This window comes from Lissotriton vulgaris, chromosome 10 (genome assembly GCF_964263255.1).
Source record: "Lissotriton vulgaris chromosome 10, aLisVul1.2, whole genome shotgun sequence".
Classification (NCBI taxonomy): domain Eukaryota; kingdom Metazoa; phylum Chordata; class Amphibia; order Caudata; family Salamandridae; genus Lissotriton; species Lissotriton vulgaris.
Window position 1 is genome coordinate 1,010,708,641 of NC_141698.1, and position 24,798 is coordinate 1,010,733,438.

The 24,798-nt window shown below is 44.6% G+C and overlaps 1 protein-coding gene across 4 annotated transcripts in view; it reads left to right on the forward strand.

The window, feature by feature from the left end:
• DNAJC13 (DnaJ heat shock protein family (Hsp40) member C13) overlaps positions 1-24,798 on the forward strand; it is a 1,694,551-nt gene that overhangs the window by 1,126,397 nt on the left and 543,356 nt on the right. For all 4 annotated transcript variants that reach the window (XR_015300721.1, XM_086942056.1, XM_086942057.1 and 1 more), the window contains one exon: positions 8,551-8,667. Coding sequence is in view for 3 of the 4 variants with exons in the window: in XM_086942056.1 (XP_086798182.1) it covers positions 8,551-8,667 (117 nt within the window). In the remaining variant the exon portion in view is untranslated. The remainder of the gene's footprint in view (positions 1-8,550; positions 8,668-24,798) is intronic.

The following is a 24,798-nucleotide window of genomic DNA, read 5'->3' on the forward strand; positions in this document are numbered from 1 at the left end:
TTCTGTTCGCCAGGATTTTCTGGTGTGATCTTGGTTCGCAGACCCACCACCCGAGTTGGTATTGTTGGGGTATCTATTCTAAGGTAAGGAATCTATAACGAACATGTTTCTTTCAGATGCACAAGGTACTTTCTTTCGGTAATGAAATATCTGTAAGAAACATTAGTTAGTTATAAATTCCTTACCTCCCCACCCATCCTCCCTGTTCTGCAAACTGATTTCTAGGGTTAAGGACATCCTTTCAGGGCCCATGTTTTGTGCACCAATGGTCAGTGTCTTGCATGGCTCTGGCACGGAAAGTCGTGTACAGAACTTACGTCAGCGCTCGAGGGCGGTGTCTAAGTAGCTGCTGCAACGTCATCCCGGAAACCACGACGCCGACGACAGACGTGGAGCCGACCTATGCCACCTTCCGACGCTCAGAGGTACTGCTGATGAAAAAACTTTGTCTGATGCCTGGCGATAATTCTAAGGTAAGAAAAATATAACTAACTAATATTTTTTACAGATATATCGTTACTGAAGGTAAGTAACTTGTGCGTTAGTGAAACCCCCAACCTATAGTTAGTGGAAACCCCAACCCTTCTTCCAAAAAGCGATACCACATTCAAGAACACACAGGATACATTTTGAAGATTTATGTTAAAATCTAAACTATAGACTATTTATTTGTGTTCTTTTTATATAAGCCCTGAGGATATTGGAGTTCTATTCCTAGGCATTAATAGTATTACAGGAAGATTGAAGGGAGGAGAAAGGAGGTATAATACAATGGAAATATGGGAGGAGTTTGTTGTCAAGCTGCAAAAAAATGAATGAGGATTCCATATCCATTTGTTGACACCTTTAAAAAAACAAAACATTCAAGTTCTATTAGGGTGGTGGTGTGGGTAGGGAATAGAATATGACGAAGAGTTGTATGTCCAATCAGGCTTTTCCTGCTGTGGTGCTGACTCAGCCTATCTGAGACTGTAGCTGGTGGTGAGGAGTAGAGTTTTCAATTCTTTTGGAAAGTTTGGGCAAATGGATTGTTCTGATGATGGGAAGTAAGTAATTCCATATTCTTGGTGCACAGCCTGAAAAAGACGGTTTAATCGATCTAGCGTTCTTTCTGGTTGGTGATTCTAATAATAGTTAGTTTGTGTTTCTTATGTTGTGTTGACCTCCTGAAGCTGGTCATGTGTAGTGCCTTAAGGAGAGTCTGGTGCATACAATATGAGTGACAACCACAATAAACTCAAATAAAATAGCAATACCTCTCTTGACTTAAAGCGTGAATAAAAGGAACCATTCCAGCATGATTGCTGTCATACATTTATAGCAATTCAATCCCCATTCTACCACATCTGCAGATTAAGATAACTCTAGCACAGCAGAAAATAAAACCTATTTTGAGTTTTTTGAGTTTCACATGGTTCACACCCATGTGCCTTTTTGAACAGTAGGCCTTATCTTCAGTACAATAGCAATGCCTGCTTTTCTGGTTATTTAATGCCAACTGCACTGATAAGTTCAGGCAGCTAAAAGGCGAAGGCTAAGTGCTTCCTCAGTAGCCTTCAGTTAGAATTGTATATATATATATACTGTTTGATGTATACCCCTTTAACATTGACAGGATGTACTATCAGTCATGTGACTAACTGTGCTATTTAAAATTACCTCCTTCCTCCTTCTCATGACATGTGATCAAGCCTCGGCTGAGGCGAAACGCGTCATGGCGACTGGTGGGCTGTTTATTCTTCACGAATAAATGCACTGAGAAACAAGAGCACGGAGTTTGTGGCTTTACTCGATTTTCCGACTTTGCTGTGTGGCGTGGCTGCGCTTTGCTGCATTTGTACCGGACTCAAGAAAATATTGTGTGCTTTAAGACTTCCGAAGCACTGAGTAAAGCCCCTCCTCGGCGAGTGGCGAGAAGCGGCAGGAAGTGATTGGTTCCGTGACCCGGAACCGGACTCAGCACTCTGGTCAGAGGAAGCCGCGAGAAGCCCCTGCGTAGAAAGCTAGAAAGCACACGCCGAACCTTTGACCGAAGGAGTCCAGTGTCTGAACGCTACAGGGGCACCTCGACATCCAGGTTAAGGTACGGCGGCAAAAATAACGCAGTGAGGAGTGTGCACGTTTTCAGTCGTAGGGAATGCTCTGATGTTGACTGAATCCGTTTGTTATCAGTGATTTACGTTACGAGCCTAATTCACCATGTCAGCCGCCGTGTTAAGGAGTGGGGAGCAGGCTGCTGAACTTGTGTTTGTCACCCCGGCTGGGGGGGCAACAACATCCATATCATCGGGAAACTCTGCAAGCGCTATGAATCCAACGGCGCGCGATTTGTTTCGCAAACTGGAGAAGCTAATGAAGAAAGAAACTTCCAAATGGTGGGAGAACAAGTCCCTATCGATGTATTTGGAAGTCGGCCGTGTACCTCGCGGTCTCCGTATCACCCTGGCCCCCAGCTATGAAGCCCCAGACCCGCACATGCTTGAGGAATGGGCAGCGACAAACTTGGAATCCTCGGCAAAATTAATGAAAATTCTAATTAAATATGCCGAAAGTGACCGGATGAAAATCCAAGACGAAATAGAAATGGTGGAGGCGGAACTGGAGAAACTGGGTGACGACGAGGCTAACACGAAAAGGATGAGAGAAGAAATGGAATCCCGGTTACAAAAGGAGGAGGAAATCATTAAAAAACGCAATGCGTTTAAATTTGAGAGGGACAGGTTGGACTACTTAAATGGGCGTATTTTCACCTTCGCACGAAGATTTGAGAAAGGTAGTACCCATAAAAATGTACTGGGGAACAAAACACGTGCCAACAACACCAAGGATAATGTGAGCTCTGCCTCCTCAATAAGCTTAAGCTCAACTGAAGGCAGTGAACTGGAAGGTGAAATACACAATGCGTCGCTGGGGTTTACAGTACTAACACCAGCACAGGAGGTGAGTCGCCTGTGCGAGGCAAGACTGGAAACCCTAAGACCCAGAGTTGCCTTTGCTCAACAAGGACAGCCGCAAATAGAAAAAGAGCAGAGCGACGCAAACGCCACAAAGAAAAGTGGAACAACCAAGAAAAGAACACAACGAAAGTGGTCCAACAAAAAACGGGGGAACCAACAGGGAGCCCCTCAATAATCAATTTGACAAACATAGACTTAAGCCCCAAGGAAACAAAGATACTTAGCCTGGGGCTATCATATTGTCCACCACAGACCTTTATCTACGCTGGCACACGTATGGACATGTACAGGTTTGTGAGAAAACTCAAATTGACAAAATGTCATCGCTTGTCACCAAAAACTAATAAAAATGAGATTACCGGAATCCTAAGCCCTGATCTGCTTACAGCCGGGGACGCCTCCTCCTTTGAGGAAATTTGGGAACTACAAACCGAACCAAATGCATTGAATTCTGGTACACCGCCCATGGCTGCCATCACCAGCACTAGTAGGGAGAAAGTGACAACACCTTTCAGGCCGAAGTCCACATTTAACCCCATTTCGGCACACGACAATCTGGATACCTACCAAGAGCTGTAGGTGGAAGATCTTAAAAAACTCTACATAAACACGAACAAAAAGAGCCAAGCCATTGCACGACAAAACCAAAACTACAATCTATTGGTGAAAAAACTAAAATCTGAAGAAAATCTGATTGTGAAGCAAGCAGACAAGGGGGGCAATATTGTCCTGTGGACAAGAGACAACTATGTAGCTGAGGCTGAAAAACAACTCAGTGATGCGGCTTGCTATCGCAAAACCAATATTACGATTGTTAAAGCGGCTTGGAATGAGCTGAATGCAAAGCTAATGGGTTGGCGCAGCTGCGGTTTAATCTCCATGGAGGAATTTAAGTTTTTAAAGAAAGAATTTCCGGTGATCCCAACGTTCTATCTTTTACCCAAGATCCACAAGGACCCTCTTATGCCTCCAGGGAGACCGATTATATCGGCAATCGATAGTGCGACGGAAAACCTATCCAGGTATATCGATTTCTTTCTACAAGAATGGGTTAAGGGGTTGAACTCCTACATCAGAGACACAAGTGACTTTTTGAGTAAGCTATCACAGCAGAGTTGGAATGAGGACTATTTACTGATGACACTGGACATTTGTTCACTTTATACATCTATCAGGCATGTTGATGGCTTGAAAGCAACCCAATTCTATCTTGATAAACGCCCCATACACAATGTACAATGTACAAGAAGTGTGGCTCACTGATTAGAGCGGCAGACCCTGATGCAGAGGTCTGGCCCGGGACCAGGGTTCAATTCCCGACGCGGCAGGGTCCTGAGCCCAAAATGTCCACGGACTCGATAATTCTCGCCTCGGTGCCTATTCTAATCATGGGGTCCCACGCTGCAACTCTGGGCAATAGCTTGCTTAATCTCCACTACGGCGGCCCACCCGCTGCGGGATGCCTGGCTTTCACCTTGGGGATGCCAAGTAGGGGTTATCTCACAGGGAAAAAGCCGGGACGGGTTCCCAAGGCAAGCGCCTTGATGCCTTCGGGTGATACGTGCGCTATATAAGTCGTAATACATTTACATTACATTTACATTTACATTTACATAAGATGCTTATGGGGATGCTCAACATATGCCTACAACAAAATTTCTATGTTTGGGGGCCAGACCTATCAACAACTAAGGGGGGTGGCCATGGGATCTTGCTTCTCCCCCAGTTTCGCATGTCTACATGTGGGACTATGGGAGGAGCAAACCCTAATGGGGCAGCACAGACGATTAATGGAACAACATGCGATTCTATACCTCAGATATATCGATGATTTGTTTTTTATCTGGAGGGGTTCCATGGACAGTGCTACTGATTTTGTTAACAAGCTGAATATAAATGATCTGAATCTTCAGTTCACTTCAACAATCAGTAATGTCTCAGTTAATTTCCTGGACGTAGAGGTGTATGTTGGGAACAAGAAAATTGAAACTAAATTGCATAGGAAAAGTACAGCTGGAAATACGGTACTTCATGCCTCCAGTAGTCACCCGCGCCACCTTATTCATAGCATCCCCTACGGGGAGATGCTAAGAATAAAGCGCATCTGTAGCAATGAAGAAGAGTGTAGAACAGCTCAACTACAGTGTAAAATGCGCTTTCTAGAAAGTGGGTACAGCGCCAAAATGGTAGATGATGCTATTTTAAAGACTACAAAACTAGAAAGGGAACATCTACTAGAGAAATGTCCAGACCCCAATACTTTAACTGAAATTCCATCAATAGAAAAGATTCAGTGTAGAGCTATAGTTACATATAGCCAACAACATGCTGAGATTCGCAAAATATTCGCGAAAAATTGGAATCTTGTGCAAGGAGATCAGGTAATTGGTGATCTAGTAAAGAGTCAACCAGAGATCACGTTTAGAAAATCTCCTTCCCTAGGCAGTGCTATTGTTAACAACACCTTAGACGTTCCGAAGAAATGGTGGGAACGCATCACAGGCTTTAAAAAATGTCAGGTTTGCAAAGCCTGTAAGCACGCCATAAATAAAACCCATTACAAAAGTCCCTTCCATGATGAGCCCATTAAGATCCGACAAAAGCTAGGATGCAAAACGGAGTTTGTGTTATATATACTAGTATGCCCCTGTGACCTACAATATGTGGGCAGTACCCGCCTCCCAGCACATAAACGCATCCTTCAGCATTTGAGGGCTATATCTGGAAAGGACCAGGCTTATCCAGTAGCTCGGCATTTCGAGAAATATCATAACAGCAACCCCGAAAAGCTGCAATATTATTTGGTAGACTCAGTCCTACCATTGAGGAAGGGGGGGAGACAGAGACAGCAAGTTGCGTCTACTGGAAACCCGCTATATCCTCGATCTAAACAGCAAACATCCTCGGGGCTGAATAGTATAGAGGATCTTTATACTTGTTTGTAATTAGTTCCCTGTTTTTCCGATTGGATTGGATGAGAGATCAATGAAATAACCTGAATATGTATGTTCTGTTTAGCAGTCTGCATTTTTTATCTGATGAAACTTTATTGAACAGTCTTTTTATTATTTTTTGCACTATCACTTTATTCTAAGTTTATATTTAGCAACCCATAGGGAGGTATCGAGCAATCTTTAGATTTTTGAGATTGGACTGATATTTTTTGACCTGTACATTTCTCACCCACTTGGGTATGATTGACTACACTAGGTCTAAGAACTGAGAAATCTCTTAACGATACTGTCTAGTAGTTGGTAGTCCTAACACATTGCCCAAGTGCTGATATATTTTTGGCGGAGAAAATTGGGAGCAACGAGGCAAATTTTGAAATGAATGTTTACAAAATTACTGATGTAAATAGCTGTGTAAATATATGAAATTAGATTTATATATTTGTATACATATTTGTATATATACATATTTTTTCTATGTACTGGACCGGTTTTAGAAAAATACTATTTGTAATGATGAAATGTTTCACTTATCTTGCCTCATGTCATATACTGAATTGTGTTATGCTGACCAACTGACTTTACTCCATGATGTACAGTATTGATTGTGCACTATGCATTTATATATTTGTATGGTTTCCGGGTATGTAAACTAGGGCACTGCGCCCAGTATACTGTTTTATGTATACCCCTTTAACATTGACAGGATGTACTATCAGTCATGTGACTAACTGTGCTATTTAAAATTACCTCCTTCCTCCTTCTCATGACATGTGATCAAGCCTCGGCTGAGGCGAAACGCGTCATGGCGACTGGTGGGCTGTTTATTCTTCACGAATAAATGCACTGAGAAACAAGAGCACAGAGTTTGTGGCTTTACTCGATTTTCCGACTTTGCTGTGTGGCGTGGCTGCGCTTTGCTGCATTTGTACCGGACTCAAGAAAATATATAAATATATATATATATATATATATATATATATATATATATATATATATATATATATATATATATATATATATATATATATATATATATATATATATATGTTTTTGTTTTATATAGCGCAAACCCTACCCAAAGGTATCATAGTGCTTTACATGAGCACCAGTTGCGGTACAGACGGACACATTGATTTTTGTTGGGCACTGGGAGATTGAGTGATTTACTTAGAATCACAGGATCCAAAGCGTCGTTGCTGAGACTCGAACCTGGTTCCCTAGCTTCGAGGTCAACCGCTCTAGCCGTTCCCCATGAGGTGTCCCGCTGTCACCTAATGTGAAGGTCTCACCTCCACCCGCTCACTTTTTGTGTTAGGCTATTATAACCGTATTTTGCTGCTGTTAAAACTATCAGAATAAACGATTAACAGTGAATGATGTGATGCACTTACACTTATTTTCATTCTGCAAGACTGTGTTTTTTGCACATCAACAATAATCAAGACACATAATTGGCAGCCTTTTAGGAACTCTTTAGAAATCGATAAAAAGTAATGTAAAACAGAATAGTTTGCCCTTGGATTAAATGCTGTGAATATATTCAACCAATACTTTATCACATTGCAGAAGATATTAGCTAAATGTGCATTCTATTAATCACACATATTCACTCTTGATTGATCGAATAATTAGCAAATATAACTCAGGAAGAGGAATACCCAGAAGAGAAAATACCAAATATTCATAACAGAAAGAAACCAAACTACTCTTTAGTCTTCAGCAAAGATTGTCCAGATACATTTTCTTGTCATTCTACATTGTAGTAACTCTTCTGTTCAATATTTTTTCTATTCAGCCCTCATCTTGTTGGTTATCTTTCTTTGCAGCTTTTTATTTATTAGATTAATGAAAGTTGTGATTTTGTAATGTGTATTAATCTCTAAAACATGTCGAATTTTTTAATGTCTGCTTCTTGTTTGTAATCATTTTGTTTTTTACTGTCTTGATCTGCTCATTTGCTTTGCCATTCCACATTCTTGTTTAAGGAGATCTCTGTTTCTTCAAGTGCTCCTGTGTTCAGAAGTGATCAAAATAAACCCACAAAACCTTGGGAATACAAATACACCTTTGACAGGGTTCTCTGGCCTCAGATTAGGGGTTTCTTTTGTTTCAGGATGCCATTTCTGTTAATGTTACTAATCTCCAAGTAAGCAATGGCTAAATGAGACTCACCCAAGACTGCAGCATTTGTACAGTATGTGTAATAATTGTACAACAGTGATTACATTAAGACGGGAAAGACAACAATGCGGTCTCAAGCCCAGTCCTAAAAAGGGATGAACAAACAAGATAAAATATTTATCTTTTAGGAGTATTCATGTTTCTAAATTTCAATCTAGTAAATATTTTATGAATTCTTTGTAAACAGGAACGTCTATGGCCTTTATGGTTTTGTTTACATCGTTCAAGCAGTGGGGTTGGCTTTTGGACTTCTTTACATACTTTACAATACTAGGATTGCCTGCTGCAGATATCCTGCAAATAAATTACAGATTGAGCAGAGAACGTAGCAGAGCCATTTGTACAGTCTTATGTAAAAATGTCAAATCTCAGTTTCCATGTGACTTCTTTGAAAAGATTGATTTCCTAGTTAATAATTCTAATGCAAAGCATAAGTGTTTTATTTTTTGTTTTAAAAGGGTGAGTGTGACAAAAGCTATGGATCAGAGTTTGTCTTCAATGACCATGCAAAGGAATTAATTGTTGGAGAGATTTTTGTCCGTGTTTACAATGAGCAGCCTACGTTTCAGTTAGAGGTAAATTTTTGTTTTATTCTTCCCAGTACTTTTCCCACTATTGTAAAGTTAGCTTTCCAATAAAAAGCAGAACCTTGACTTTGTCTAATCAAGTGGCCTATATGCAAAGATGGCTCCAAATGAATAGCCCTTCAATGGGCTTCTAGGTAATGAATGGGGCTTTGGAGCTAATCCAATCTGTTATATATATATGGTGGGTTAGGTTTACACTAATGTCTTTTTGTTTTTAGAATGGCGATACCAGCCCTTGCTGTAGAACTACAAGTAAATGACCTCCCTAAACTAAGCATTTTGCTGATTAGAGATCAATGTATCCTTAGTCAAATGACACTATTGGAGAACGTGGAGTAAATTTTCTAAAACAATGAACAATCCATGTATTTTTGTGCATGACATTTGTGGCAGCAGAGCTATGGGCTGCTCTGGAAATAAAACCTTGTCCTCTACATTTGTTAGGTGTGGAGTTAATCACGTGTTCACCTCGAACTTCTTGATGGTATGCCTTATGTGTGGTGTGTGTATCGGACTTTCTTAAGAACAATTGTAAAAACCACTAAAACACACGATGTAAGAACATTTAGTCTGAACCCCTATATTGTGTCTGCCACAGAAAGTGACATGACTAGATATCATTGTAAAAGTAGCATCTGATAGAGAAATCTAGCCCCAGATTCTTTAATTTAAAATATCCCCCCAGGCGTCAGATTGGATCCGGAAAAATCTTTTTCCCCAGCAGTACCCCCGCCCCCCCCCCCCTTCCTCCCCCCCCAGCATGCTGACGTCAGTTTGATTCTTTTCTGCATCGCAACGCGGACCCGGAGAAGTGGTTACCATTGGCCTGTTTTTTGTTTTCCAGTCCTTCTCGACGCCTTTTGGCGTCCAGGAACAGTGTGTGATGCCTTCGAGCTTAAAGACGTGTGAATCCTGTTCGCGGCAGATGTCTGCTACAGATCCTCATGTGATCTGTATGTGGTGCTTGGGCGAGCACCACGACTCCGAGTAGTGTAACGTTTGCCTTGATGAAACGTCGCATGAAGTTGCTGTTTGCCAGGATGTCCCGTTCGGTTTCCTTCAAGGGCTGGGTGGTCGGTTCGGGACGGGTCGCGAAGTCGTTCCCGCAGACGTCGCAATCTTGCCGCAGGTAAGCACAAGAAAAAGAAGTTGCGGTGGTCGCCAAGAGACATCCTTCTCGTATATCCAAGCCTTCCATGTCGTCTTCGCACATCCCTGTTCGGCTCCCTGTGTCGACGGTGCAGCTCTCGACTCCAAGTCAACTCCGTTCCTCTCTGCAGGTTCCCACCTCGGTGGAAGTCGCGTCGACGCCGGTCTGACGTCGGACGGATGAGGCTCCTTCGGGGGTCCTCCTCTTTGAGTCGACACCGATCCAGGTAATAATTTTATAACTTTATTGAAGATTAATTTTGAATAAGGCTGAAGACTGCAATGGATTGGCATTAATGAACACAATTGACTTCAAAGGAATTCGAAATGCAACTATCTGACCTAATCACCCAATGCGCACTCAATAACGCCAATAACATAATCCTGGGCGATCTCAACATTAGATGGAACGATACTAATAACTCGCTCATACAATCCCTCAACAACCTTCTACTAGAAAACGATCTGACACAACACTGCTCTGAAGAAACACATTACAGAGGAGCGATACTCGACGCAATCATTACATATATTTAACACCTTGGCTGCTAAGGGGTTTTCCCGCTGTGCACTGGAAGTAGCAAAAGTCCATGGATCACAGCGCAGGTAAAACCCATGACTAGTTGATATATATATATATATATATATGCATATGCAGTCCAGGTCCCATAAAGGTGAAGCGGAACCGAAAGGTCAGGACCTCAGAAGCCTCACGCCCAGCAAACAACCATAGCCTCGCAGAACTCAGAAATCCGGCAATGGATGACAGGGAAGACGTTTATTTGAATAAAGGTGACGCGTTTCACTCTACACGAGAGCTTGTTCACACAACACGCCAGGAACACACAAAGCATATATATAATTAACATAAACAAAGGACAATTGAAAACAACCAATAGTACACACCTTCACTGAACAATAGACATAATGGAAAGACTCATAAAATGAAAAGAGTTTAAATAATAACAAAATGAAAATACAAAGGACCAAAATTAGCAAATACTGAGGTTCCAAGATCACAGGCAAATAAGTACAATACTGAGGAAGAAAAATCAAATTATTCCGCACATGGACACGAAAATAAAGTATGTACAATGAGTATAGCCACCAGTTAAAATGTAAGTGGAGGTCTGAAATTCTTTTTTCAAACATAATAATGACATAGTGCCAAAATGGACCACAAAAAGCAATGCTGATCAAGAGATCATGAAAAGAACATGATGACATAGTGCCAAATTGCATCGCGAAAAACATAGCTATTTACTGTAAATTGTAATTGCCCTGTGCAAAGGAATAATGATGAAATATCCTAGATTATGGGATGAAAAAAGTGAACAGTCATGTGGAGCAACCTCATCACACTATATATAAGTAGTCCATATAAATGAGAAAAAACAAAATATATCTGAAAGGGCAAAACATGCAATCCGATCAGAGAAAGCAAGAAAAAATAGAAATAAATGAAAAGAGAAAAAAGAGTATACAAAGAGTATGAGAAAGCCACAGCTGAGAAAAATACAGATGACAGAAAAAGGAATAATCCAATGCAGGATAACCTGCAAACTGGTGTCACACCATTCAAAATATACACAATTGATACCATAGAAATAAAGTAAACACCAGACCGAAATATATACATATAAAGGCTAACCAGACGGCCAATCACTCAGTGACAATCTAGATCGCATCAGAAAAAGTTACGGAAAACAAAGTCATAATGAGATGAAAACAGTTCATAAGAAATTACTCAGATCTTCGGTGAGGTTAAGTCCATTTGGGGCCTTAGTATCTAGGGCAAGAATCGGGTGCGATTCTTTGTGCCGAAGAAGCTTCATTCGGTCACCCCCCCCGGCCGGGTTGGGGTACCGAGCATAGAACTGTGTATTCGAGATCCTTCAATTTCTTGTCGTGTACTGCACGGAAATGTCTAGCGACAGGATAGCTATTGTCGCTGTTAACAATTGCACGGATGTGCTGCAAAATCCGTTGGTGCACCGGAAGTTTAGTACTTCCGATGTACTCAAGATTACAGGTGCACCTTAGTTTGTACACAACATACTCAGATCTACATGTCAGGTGTTCTCGAATGGGAATAGGTGTGGAACAGAATGCAGTAACATAGTGTGTGCTATTCTTGGCAAAGGCACAGGCTCGACAGGATGTACATCTGAAAAAGCCAGTTTTAGTTGTGAGGCTTTTTTTGGGCGGGCCTTCAGGCATAGGTCTGTCAAGGGCATCTCGCATACTAGGAGCCCTTCTGAATGTAATGTTAGGGATGCTTGGGAGCAGAGGCCCAAGAATAACATCCGTTAGGATGATGGGCAATTCAGAAGAAATGATGCGCCTAATTTTGCGCTCCTGAGTGCTGTAGTTGGTGATCAGACGTACATTGCACTCTATGGTGGAAATGTTAGGAGCCTTAGGTGTGAGTAATGTTTTCCGCTCAAATGTACATGCTTTGTGGAGGGCTTTATCCAGAATAGAATCAGAGTAACCCCTGTGAATGAATCGCTGTTTAGACTCACTTAAACATTTATCGAGAGAGTCCTTATCACTGCAAATTCTGCAAATACGAATGAACTCCCCGTAGGGGATGCTGCGGATTGTGTGGGCAGGATGGGAACTACGAGCATGCAGAATTGAATTGCCCGCAGTGGCCTTTCTATGCAGGCGGGTTTCAATTTGGTTATTCTTGATGAAAATGCTCACATCCCAAAATTCTGCTGAATCAGTGGTGATGGTAGAGGTGAATTTGAGATTGAAAACATTAGCATTGAGTTCCTTAACAAATGCTTCCGCCTCTTCTGATGATCCTTTCCAGATAATACAGACGTCATCTATAAAGCGCCAGTAATGTGCAATATAGGGTAGCCAGCGGCGGTGCGCGGTCCTGAGCTCGTGTTCCTCCCACCAGCCCACATGTAAACAAGAGTAGCTGGGGGAGAAACACGAACCCATCGCCACACCACGCAGCTGCTGATATATCTGACCCTGGAATCTGAAAAAATTGGTGTTAAGACAGATATTCAACATTTCCATCAACATGACATTGTGATCCCGGAAACTGATGTCTCTTTTGTCCAAATAGTATTTGCACGCTTGCATGCCGTGCCGATGATGTATCGACGTATAGAGAGACTCTATATCCATGACCAAGAATAGTAGATTGTCATTCCATTCCACTTCCATGATTTTGTTTAAGAAATCAGTGGTGTCCTTCAAAAAGGATGGGAGATTGTGCATGTGAGGCTGCAGGAAGAAGTCCACATATTTGGAAAGGTTCTCATTACTGCTGCCAATGGCAGCTTTGATAGGACGTCCTGGAGTGGGTGTAACCTGTTTATGAATTTTCAGTAGAAAATACAGCACAGGTGTGATGGGATGATCATTGACCAAAAAGTTGCATTCGTCCTTGGTGAGCAAGCCCTTGCGCTTCCATGTATGAATTAGTTTGCGTGTAGTTTCATGGCATTTATTCATAGCGAATTGAGAGGACAAAAGATAACAGGAGGTGTCACTGAGATGTCTTTGTGCTTCAGCAATGTAGTCCTTAGTCAACCAAAGCACCTTTATCCGCATTTTTGATTATAATGTCTTTGTTCTTTTGGAGTTTGCTCACGAGCTGGTGGTATTGGTTGTCATTATAATTCGTCTGTTTCCTCTGACTCAGAATTTTTCTATTTAAAGCTTTCAATTCTACGATCACCCTGTCGCTGAATACATCCACCGCATCACGGGGCATGATCGGTAGAAAAGTGGATTTAGGGCGAAAAGGGGTGACAGCTGAACGACTCACCTCAGTGCTTTGACTCACTGTGGGGGTGAATTGTGAGTCATTGTCAAAAGCAAGATCAAGCAAGTTCTGTAACCCCGCAACATCTTGAACTTGTAAAGTAGGCATCGTGGTATCGACATCTGATATAGTCGCTGCTTGATTCCTTTTAGATTCAAGTTTAAAGTACTTGATAAGTTTGATTTTTCGAATAAATTTATAGATGTCAATACGAGTTTGGTTATACGAAAACCTATTGGGAGGACAATATGAAAGCCCGAGAGAGAGTAGTTGTTGTTCCGCTATGGTCAGAGGAAAATCAGTTAGATTGATGACAGTATTTTCCAACATGGTGGTTATCTTCTCCAATTCTTTTTTGTTCTTCCGCGCAAGGTATTTGCGTTTGAAGATGCCCCTCCTTGCGTGCCTGCGCTGGCTGATTGATTGCCTGGTTTGGTTTGAGGTTGCCGGGAGCGCAGGGAATAACGCCGGTCCTCACTGACAAAATTCAGCTCATCAACCAGTGTGAAATTTTCACAACTGGCAAGTCCTTCTGTAGATCTCCCTGGTGTATTATCCTCTTCGCTACCAGAAGTAAGCGAGTTCAGGGAGAGATTGTCACTATTGTCAGATTGCACCGTACTAGCAGAAGTTGAAGGTTGGTTAACCTGAGATATACCGGTATTTGCCACAGCTTTGCGTTTCAGGTTGTCGTATTTCCTGAAGAAGGTGAAAATTCTACCAGTGGCATAGTCATTTTTATCACTGACAAATTTGGTGATTTTGCGCTCAATGATAGTATCTTCCAGCTTTTTTATTCGTAAATCAATTTCTGCTTTTGTTTTGGTGATTAGATCAGTTTCCTCTGAAGCCTCCAACAGGCCATTCACACGATCAATTTCAAGTAGCAGTTTATTGCGATCTGATTCGGCGTACTTGATTAGAATATGAAGCATGTTCATGGAACTCTTCAAATTATTTTCGGCCCATTCTTGGAGCATCTGGGGGTCTGGATTCTCATAGGTAGGGACAATGAGAACTCTTAAGCCGCGTGGTATCCTGTTAGCATCCCTGTATTTCTCGAGGGATTTTTTCTCCCACCATTTAGAGATTTCACCACGGAGGAGTTTCTCTAGTGTTTTCAGTAGATTTTTCACATCATTATCAGCAGAGCCTGCCGCCTCATTAGTAGGTTTAGAAGTGTTGACAGGGAGACTGTCAAAACGAGCCTCAGCTGTGGCCTCTCTGTTCCTGAGCGTGTCACTTGAGATCATAATCTTGTGTATGTATACACGAACGTCTGGCTTGGATGAAGTGGAAAACCAAGTCGCTGTGTAAGATGGAGAGGCTAGATGCGGGCAATAAATCAAAGGCAATGCCGTAACCCACTACTGCGTATTAAGGAAGCAACTCACAGCAAACAGAGGAAAGAGGGAAACACCTTACCGGAATCGGTGTCTGGTTGTCCACCAGTCAGCCGACCGGCAAAAAGAGCCTAACACCACGCCGTAAGGTCAACGACTCCTTCACTCGGGATGCGTGGCAGATGATGTAAAATCCAGCGCGTAGATGGGGGGCACAGCAAAGGCAGAATCAGAAACGATTCGAAGACAAAATGACGCTGCAACACGCCTGGAGCAGCGCCAACGCTGTTCCTCAAGAAAGCGGGAGGGTCCAGAAGCCGGGAGCAGCCAATCCCGGTCAGATTGTATAAGAAAGCAGTCCAGGTCCCGTAAAGGTGAAGCGGAACCGAAAGGTCAGGACCTCAGAAGCCTCACGCCCAGCAAACAACCATAGCCTCGCAGAAATCAGAAATCCGGCAATGGATGACAGGGAAGACGTTTATTTGAATAAAGGTGAATCGTTTCACTCTACACGAGAGCTTGTTCACACAACACGCCAGGAACACACAAAGCATATATATAATTAACATAAACAAAGGACAATTGAAAACAACCAATCGTACACGCCTTCACTGAACAATAGACATAATGGAAAGACTCATAAAATGAAAAGAGTTAAAATAATAACAAAATGAAAATACAAAAGACCAAAATTAGTAAATACTGAGGTTCCAAGATCACAGGCAAATAAGTACAATACTGAGGAAGAAAAATTAATTTATTCCGCACATGGACACGAAAATAAAGTATGTACAATGAGTATAGCCACCAGTTAAAATGTAAGTGGAGGTCTGAAAAAAAATGTTCAACCATAATAATGGCATAGTGCCAAAATGGACCACAAAAAGCAATGCTGATCAAGAGATCATGAAATAATATATATAGCGTTTTTTCACAATGCAAGAGCATGCCTATTTGGTTTCACGTTTCTGGTATTGATGGTCTTTACCCCAACTCTCTCTCTATAGCTCTCTCTCTTATGAGAGCGAGCCCTCTGTGTGACTCCCCGGTTTCCCCGGTTTTTCCTTCACCGTTGGCACCTCTGGGTGCAGCTGACGGCTTGACTACCTGGTGCCTCAGTCCTTGGGCTTTTACATGGGTGTGGTGTGGTTCTCATAGTACACACTGTATCCTTGTGTGCATTCTGTCATCCACATCCATGTTTCTTCTTGTAGCCACAGTTCTGTATATCTAGGCATGGTGACGTTGTTCCCTCAGCATTCTTTCTTGGCATCCTCTGTGACGTATGTTTAATTTGTCTGTTCTGATGCTGACCTACTGTCTTGTCCTTCCTTGGGACTATGTCTACTGTGGATCCATGGGATCTGGTGCTCAATTGAACTTCTTTTTGCAGAAGTTTATACACATTCTTCCATTGTGCACTGACCTTGTTGGTTCTGTGTCTTTTCTTCGTTCTTTTATTCCTGCTTGGACGACTGAGGTCTCAACTGCCCTCTGCCGGATTGTGCTGCCTTTGCCTCCCCTTTATCATAGCTCCCCTGCGGAGCTTCGTGGGTGTGGGGTCAGTCCACTGGCATTTGCTGTCCCTACTGTGTTCTGGACAATATTATTGATGGCTTCCTCACTTTGGAACTTGGTGGGTTTTCAGTCGCAAACTCTCCTCCAATGATGTATGGCTTTGTTATCTATTCTAAGTTAAGGAATCTGCGGCTAGATGTCTCTATCAGATGAACGAGTTACTTACCTTCGGTCTAACCGCAGATTCCTTAATGCCCACCCATCCTCCCCATTTTGCGACAGCCTTCCAGGTGAGTTTCTGCCAACTGGGCTCCTTACAGGTGGCCTTGGCCTTCTTGAGGGGTACTCTGGATCACCTAACTCTGGGGCAGGGTGTGTCACTTTGTTCTGGTGCATTGGCTCTCCACCCTTTCTAGTTTTGGGTGGATAGGTTACGTGCTTTCAGTGGTCTTCCGCCCCGGGTGTCTGGCGTGGAGATCCCATGTTCTTCCACTCTCCCTCCGCCCTTTTCTTTACCCTCCATTGCCTTGGTATCTCCTTGTTTATGCTGCAGTCGATGGGCTGAGGTTCTATTTTCTGATGTTCCACTTCATAGGTCATTGTGGGGAGCGTGGTGAACATGCTCTGTTGTCACTCACTTTTGGTCACTAGCCATGACACATGTACTAGTCTTGTTCTCCTTTACAGTTACGTCCTTGGTTACAGCTGTCTTTCATGCGCATCCATTCTGTGGTTGTGCACTGATGTCATGCCCTTCATTTCCAATGCCATTTCCTCTTTGGAGGGGCGTGGCTCTTCACTTGGGCAAGACTGTTACTAGTAACGGGGCTTCGTTCGCTCCCTTCAATTCCTTCAAATATTGACTACACTTTAAACATGGTCCTTTCAGATGTTGAGTACCCTTTTCACGTGGTGAGGGTTCTCATCATTCTTGGTCTCTTGTTCTTCTTGTTTCACAGATTTTTGTACTTTTTTCACACACTGTTCCTATACTGTCAGTTTTTGTAGTGGCTCCGTGTTGTGGCGCTGAAAAGTTTCCCACAAGGAAACTGACGTCCGCACACCGGGGGGTGACGTATATGGCTCCATTGACCTCACTTCCGTGGACGACCTCAGGACGGAGCCGGGCAAACTTGCCCCCGGCGAGCAGAGCTACTGCTGGGGAAAAAGATTTTTCCAGGTCCGGTCTGATGCATGGGGGGAAATTCTAAGTTAAGAAATATGCAGCTAGACTGTGTCTCTACCAGATACATCATTACTGAAGGCAAGTAACTTGTTCATTAAGTGGGGCGCTAGAGTGCCACATTAGAGTGAGACTTAGCCATAGGTAAGGAATATCTGCTATGATCAACCTGAACAACAGCATATATGATGACATGAGGGCACAGAAAATGAAGTGTGCATCTTTCCTGTGGTGATGTATACCCCACTATTAGAGGCTATGGAATGTAACGTAAAAGAGTGGCATTTAACGCTGGGCCCTGAAAGCAGACTACACAAGCTGGCCATCCCTAGCTCCGTCTAACCTGCAGGCAGGAGTACTGCATCCGTGGTAAATGACTAGAGAACCCGAGACATGCTGAGCTGACAATGAGCCTGACTGCTGGGGCCCACGATATGGTAGTGGCACTCCTGCATTGACTCCAGCACATGGGGTAGATTGACTGGTGCGCCGAGAGGAAGGTCACTTCAGACCCGGCTGTGGCAGCCAGAGGGTCTGTCAGAGAGAGTCTGGCAAAAAATTGGTGTATGCAAGGAGGTGAGAGGTACTATTTGGGTCCATGCTGAGACGCCTGAGCCAGGACGATGACCCTGCGAAAAAGACTCCACACTGCAGCCTGTCTCCAAGGAGGACAACACTAGCAGGCACCCAACCTCCGGATAAGAGGGGGCGTGCGAAGACGAATCCGCGGCACAACCTCTGTGTGGAGCTATGGAGTCCGCCGCCTGAGGCAAGACGTCAAAACCATCTGGCGCGAGGGAGACGCCAGATAGGGCTCCTCCAAGTCACACCGCGCCTGGGACCGGAGTGGAGCCGAAGCCAAAGTGGCCAAGGGGCAGCGCTGGAACGACGCCGACTCGACCTCCGCCGAAACAGCCTCCTACGTGGAGGAACGAGAAGGACCTGGGGAGTGACACAAAGCCCTCCGCCGGCATCGGCCCAGGATGTGACGGAGGTGGCCCCGGTGACCCATGCAGCTGCGCCAGGGACGATTCAACCTCCGACTCGCCCTCCGACGAGGCAGCTGCCTGTTGGGAGAGACGAGAGGGACCCGGAGGGGGATGAGGGGTCCCCACCCAACCTGGACGCAGAGCAGGACGAGGAGGGCCCACCGACCCCTGTGGCGCCTCCCGGACCAGCAGGTGCTGGGGCCGGCGCTGTGGCGGCGTCATCTCAGCCTGGACAAGGCCTCTGCCTGCCCAGAGGGCTGAGCGGGGCTCGGGGATGCGACCCGAGCCCCGGCGACCTCCATCGACACCACAGGGACTCCTGCGGGAGTTTGCGGCGAGGCAGAGGTGCCGTCGTCCGAAGGAGGAACCCCAGACGAGCCGCACCCCAACAGCACCACATCCTCCAAGTCTGAATCCAAACAAGTCAGCGCCGGAGCCGCCACCGCCGCCGAGGGCCCCGCACAAGGCAAGGGATCCACTGACGCTCCAGGGGGGGAAGGAGGAGGAGACGCCAGCGAGGCCTGCAAAGCCGCCGCGTATGTCTCCATCTGGACTCTCGACGCCCCCTCACCGGGAAACGGTGGATAGGAGGACGACATGTTGGGCCGCATCACCCCCGGAGAGCCCCCGGCAGGCCGAACCCCAGCCCCCGGGGACAAACTGCAACACTTACCCACCAGGGAGCGACGCTTTTGCGACATTAGAGAGGGGCGAAGACGACGACAACGGCCGCTTCTAAAGCCGTCTGCCGAGGAAGATCGAGGGGATGAAGCCGACCTTGAGAGACCCGCTGAGAGAAGTTTCATCCGGCACTCCTGCCGCGATTTCGGCATCAACTGTTGCCACGCCTCACAATGAGTGGTGCCGTGATCTTCCCCTAAACACCACATACAAATGAGGTGAGGGTCCGTCGCCGACATTAGACGCCCAAACGACGTGCAAGTCTTGAAGCTCGAAGGCATTCTCACACTGTTCCACCAAAAATAGTCACAATGAGCAAGAAAAAGGGGGCCCAAAACAGGCCCGAGCAAACACCGGATCCGCGTTGCACACGGAAAAGGAAAAAACTGACGTAGGCGCACCGGGGTGGGGCTTAAGTGACCTCGCTGATGTCAGGTACGCGAACAACGCCTGGGCGGAGTTGCGTGGTGTCGCCCTGCCCCGGCGCCCAGGGATGCTGTGGCAAAAAGCTTCACGATCCAGTCTAACGCCTGGGGAGTACATCTATGTGAAGGAATCTGCGGCTAGAATCGTCTCTATCAGATACATCGTTACCGAAGGTAAGTAACTCGTACTTCAGCCTGTGAAGACCAGCTGAGTCCCCATGACCACAGGCCCCTTAGTGCTGGAGTTGGGGCACCTGGAATTTCCTCCCATAGCTGCGAATGCAATATGAAAACATTTTTCCTAAACATGCAACAAAGTCTGAAATCAGTAGGCACAAAGATAGATTCGTTGACAATAAGAATTGATCAAATGAAAGACAAAAAAGTTGGGATAGATAGGCCATCAGTCTACATATGTCCGAATGATATATCGCTGATAATGACCTTCAGCTCATTAAGCACGCAAGCAAAATGCTCTCAAAAAAGACTTGCCGACCATACATACCATGAACAAGGACTTGGAGGATCGTTTGGCGACAGGACAGACTCTCCACTGGATCGCGTTAAAGACTCTTGTCTACGACCAAGGCCTTGGGTCTCTTTGCTGCCCCATGTCATCTGTCTTTTGCTGCTTTCATGGCCACAGAAGGGGTTTTCAACCATGCCAACCCTATCCCAGCCACCGAGGCACACAAGCTTCCCAGTCTCTGCGTTGGTGAGGGCGTGATTTTACCCATGGCAGCTCGAGCTTCCAAACTACCCTAATCTTGCTCTTTTAGATTATGGGCATCCAGTTGTAGGTAGGATCCGCCATCACATCCACCACTGGCAATCCATATCATTGGACAGGTGGATTTTGCAGATCATCCGAATGGAATGAGTCTGGAGAGTCTGGTATTTTGAGCTACTGAGCATGGCTATCGATCCTCCGATCAGGCTGCTTCTTCAGGAGGATCTTCTGTCACAGCAGTGGGGGAGAGTCCTCAACCCGAACAGGTACGCCCTTGCCTTCATGCTCGGAGATTGAACGGCAGCAGTTAATAGCTTTTGACCTTCCTCCTGTAGTCTGTAACGTTATTCCTGCAGCTGGGCGTCCCTCTACCAAGCCGGTATACGCCTGCCATTGGAAAAAATGTATGGCATAGTATTCATCCAAACAAATTTCTGCCCCTCTTTCTGAGCTATTATTTATTTGTTCGCTTGCGCAGCAAGGCTATGTTCTGGGGACTCTCAAGGGCTATCTTTCTACTGTTTCTGCCGGCTGACATATACCAACCTTCCCTCTTCCAGTCCCTTATTGTAAATATGTTTTTGATGTGTATTGTACTTTTGTTTCCCCCTTTTATAATACCTCAGTGGGACCTTAACTTGGTTCTCACATTCTGGATGTGCGTTTCTTTCGAGCCTCTACATAATTGTCTCTTCAAGCTGCTCATCATCAAAACTGCCTTTCTTGTGGTGATTGCATCAGCCCAGAAGATGAGTGAGCTGCAGACTTTCTCTTCCAAGCCGCCATTCTTCTCAGGTAATCCAGAAGAACTGGTTCTTTGCACTAGGACCTCTTTCCTGCTGAAAGTGGAGAGCACTATTTTGTGTGCGCCAATCTGTCACCTTTCCCGCCTTCTCCGGTCCACCACATATCTCTAAGGAAGAGGTGCGACTCCACTATCTGGACCCAAAAAGAGCATTGTCCTTCTACCATGGTCACACATGAGAGTTCCGGGTAGAGTACCAACTCTTCGTGGAGTATGTTAGTGTGAAGAACGTTTGGGTGGTGCATAAACGCACCATCTCCCAATGTACCGTACTCAGCCTCAAGATCTGCTACGTACTGGCAAAGAAGCAGCCTCCTGAATGCTTACTGGCTCATTCCACCAGAGCTAAAGCTGTGGCCTCTGTGTTAGCACTTGTAGTCCCAGTCCTGGACATCTGCCAGGCAGCAACGTGGGCTTCCCTGCACACATTTACCAAGCATTACTACCTGCACAGTCAGGTTTGCAAGGATGGGCATTTCGCCCGTTCAGTCTTGCAGGACTTCCTAGTTCACATTTGTCTGCAGACCCACCACCAGGGATGGCATTGCTTGGGTATCTGTTCAAGGGTAAGGGATTCTCGGCCGAATACTCTATCAGATGAACAAGTTACTTGCCTTCAGTAACGCCTTATATGATAGAGACTATATCTATCCACAGATTCCTTACTGACCCATCTATACTCCCCCGAGGACAGATCTCTAGGGTCAGGGCTGATACCTTTTAGGGCCCTAGTTTGGACACACCAGTGTCAGTGCAGTTAATGGCTCCACACTTCTGGCGTGGAAAGTCGTGAAAAGTAATTGATGTCAGAGCACCGAGGTGGCCCTATATAGTTTACGTTGACATCACTTCGGGCACGACTGCTGCTGCATGGAACCGACCGATGCCCCCTACCAGCACTCAGGGGTACTGCTCATGAAAAAAATCCTGGATCCATTCTGATGCCTTAGGAAAGTCAATGGTAAGGAATCTGCGGCTAGATCTAGTCTCTACCATACAAGATATTATCGAAGATAAGTAACTTGTTCATTACTTACATAAATCTCCTGCATGTGTTAACAAGCTGAAGGTAAAATCACAGAGCTGCTGGGAACTCGAGAGATCCCACATCTCCAGGAACAAATGAAGACAAACGATCCAAAACAAAATGCAGAATAATTGTGCTCCTATGGCCAGAATGCCCGTAAGGCAATATAACGACAATAACTAATATGTCACAGCATATGTAATTGCCCAACCGTACTACCCGAGTATTCTCTGCAACATAGGCATTCATGTAATCGTAAATAAGAAGCTGTGGCTAGATAATTGTAAAGTCACTAGCTCCAATGGCCACTGTACATAGCAGTATCCCAGGGCATCTTTCTGATCCCCCACAGGCTCTTAGAGAGATGCCTAGTTTGGTATAAATAATGCCAGTGTGTTGGGGAATATTTGTGCTTGGAGGTGTTTGATGGGTCATTTGGAGATCTTTGTGTGTGTGGGGGACTGGCTACAATATTTGCTTGGAATGCTCAGTGCACTACTATATGATAACATTAGTGTGTAAGTAATGTATCTAAATATATGTCATCATTCTGCTTGTAATGGCTCTGCGCTACCAATTTGTACCAACACACAAACATGAGCATGCAAGATGCTAGAATGCAGATAAAGTGGAATGTCATAGAGTTGAATAATGTGCGTAAAATGTGCCAGGTGCTCGCACTCCTTCAATTGTTGCTGCAGCATTTTTTGCCCTAAGTGGGATGGCTATGCCCAGACGTAGGTCCCTTGCTCGCTGTGCCACTGGATTCAAGCTAGTCTGGCTGATGAGGAATGATGCCCTGAAACCGGTCCCAGGATGCTTGTTTCCGGTCCAGGGAGGACTTGGCTTTGTAGTTCGGCCTGGACTGTTCTCATGAGGAGCAGGGTCAAGATTGATTTGCATGTAGCTGGGGTGGTGTAGTGAGCAAATGAACAATGGATTTAACCCAGATCTCTTGACTAGGGGTGAATGTTTGATTCATTTAGCATTCCGTCCATTTGTTTGCGCAGCATTTTTTACCCTAAATGGGATGGGTACTCCAAGACGTGGGTCCCTTTCTCGTTTTGCCACTGGTTTCAAGCTAGCCTGGCTGATTAGGGGTGATACCCCGAAACCGGTCCCTGGATGCTTGTTTCTAGTCTAGGGAAGACCTGGCTTGGTAGTTCTGGCTGGACTGTTCCCATGAGGAGCAGGCTCAAGACTGATTTGCATATGACTAGGTCCAAGCTGCGGCAGCGTAGTGAGCAAAAGAACAATGGATTTAGCCCAGATCTTTTAGCTGGGAGTGAATGTTTGATTTATTCAGCATTGCATCTCTTTTGTTGCCACAGCACTTCATTTCTAGACTGGCATCACATACAAATCACTTTAATACAGGAGGCTCGTCCTACTACACAGTCAGAGCACATGTTCGCAAGTAAACTGAGTGCACACTGATTCTTTGCGTCATCTTCCTCTTCAAAAGCAAGAGGATCTTAATCGAAAAAGGGGTAACCGTGGGGCAGTGATGCTTGCTCCGATCCAGAAGGTAGATACTTAATAATTTAAGGGAATATACAAGGAAAATTATGTATTCTTCTAAATGAATATGGGCCTAATGCCAGTTCATCTACGGTCTTCTTTTCCATCTCTTCCAACCTCACAACCACAACGCATGATTCAGTTATATGGGGAGAACTTTTAACCTATCATTAGGCTCTTAGACAGACATGACTGAAAACTGGGTGCACTGTGCACCTCTGCTAAGACACTACTTCTCATAAGTCACTAGTGTGATCTCTTAAATATCTGGTGCGCTCAATTCCCAGACAGTCAGTCGAGAGCACACCTCTAATTTCTCTGGTCATTGTACTTTCTCAAGGTTAAAATCTAGGCTGCCTTCTAAAGAAATCGCTGATTGGGCCACTTATATTGCACACTTTGCCCGCCCACTTAGTCCACGCTCCTGTTCAAATCATCCTGATTTTGCCAGCTATAACTGCACAGTGTAGATGACCATTGCACATCCCATCAGAAGCACCACTAGATCCTGTGTTTTGAGAAGAGGTGCCCAGGGCAATTGTAGACTACAGGTTCAATGCTAACTGTTTCTGGAGGATGCAGGAGCTTAAAGGACTACCTCAGATGCTATGCATTGAAAAACATGCTGAGATATTGATCTCAATTAAGACTACCTTATCTAAACTGGAAGCCACGTTTAAAGAAAGAGGCATTCTATTTGGAAAAACATGATATATCGATACAAAATCAAATATCTGAGCTCCTCGGGAAATATGTAGACGTATCTGACAGAGAAGTATGCTACTTGTGCAAATATGCAACTACACATAGATATGAAGAAGTAGAGGGGATGAGTAGAAATCTGGTGGACTTGGTGTACAACTTCAGCAGAACTACTGAGATCTGTGAGATGTGAATTCATGAACGTTTACACTGAGCTATATACATAACATAACTCGTGCCCTGACTCCGAGAT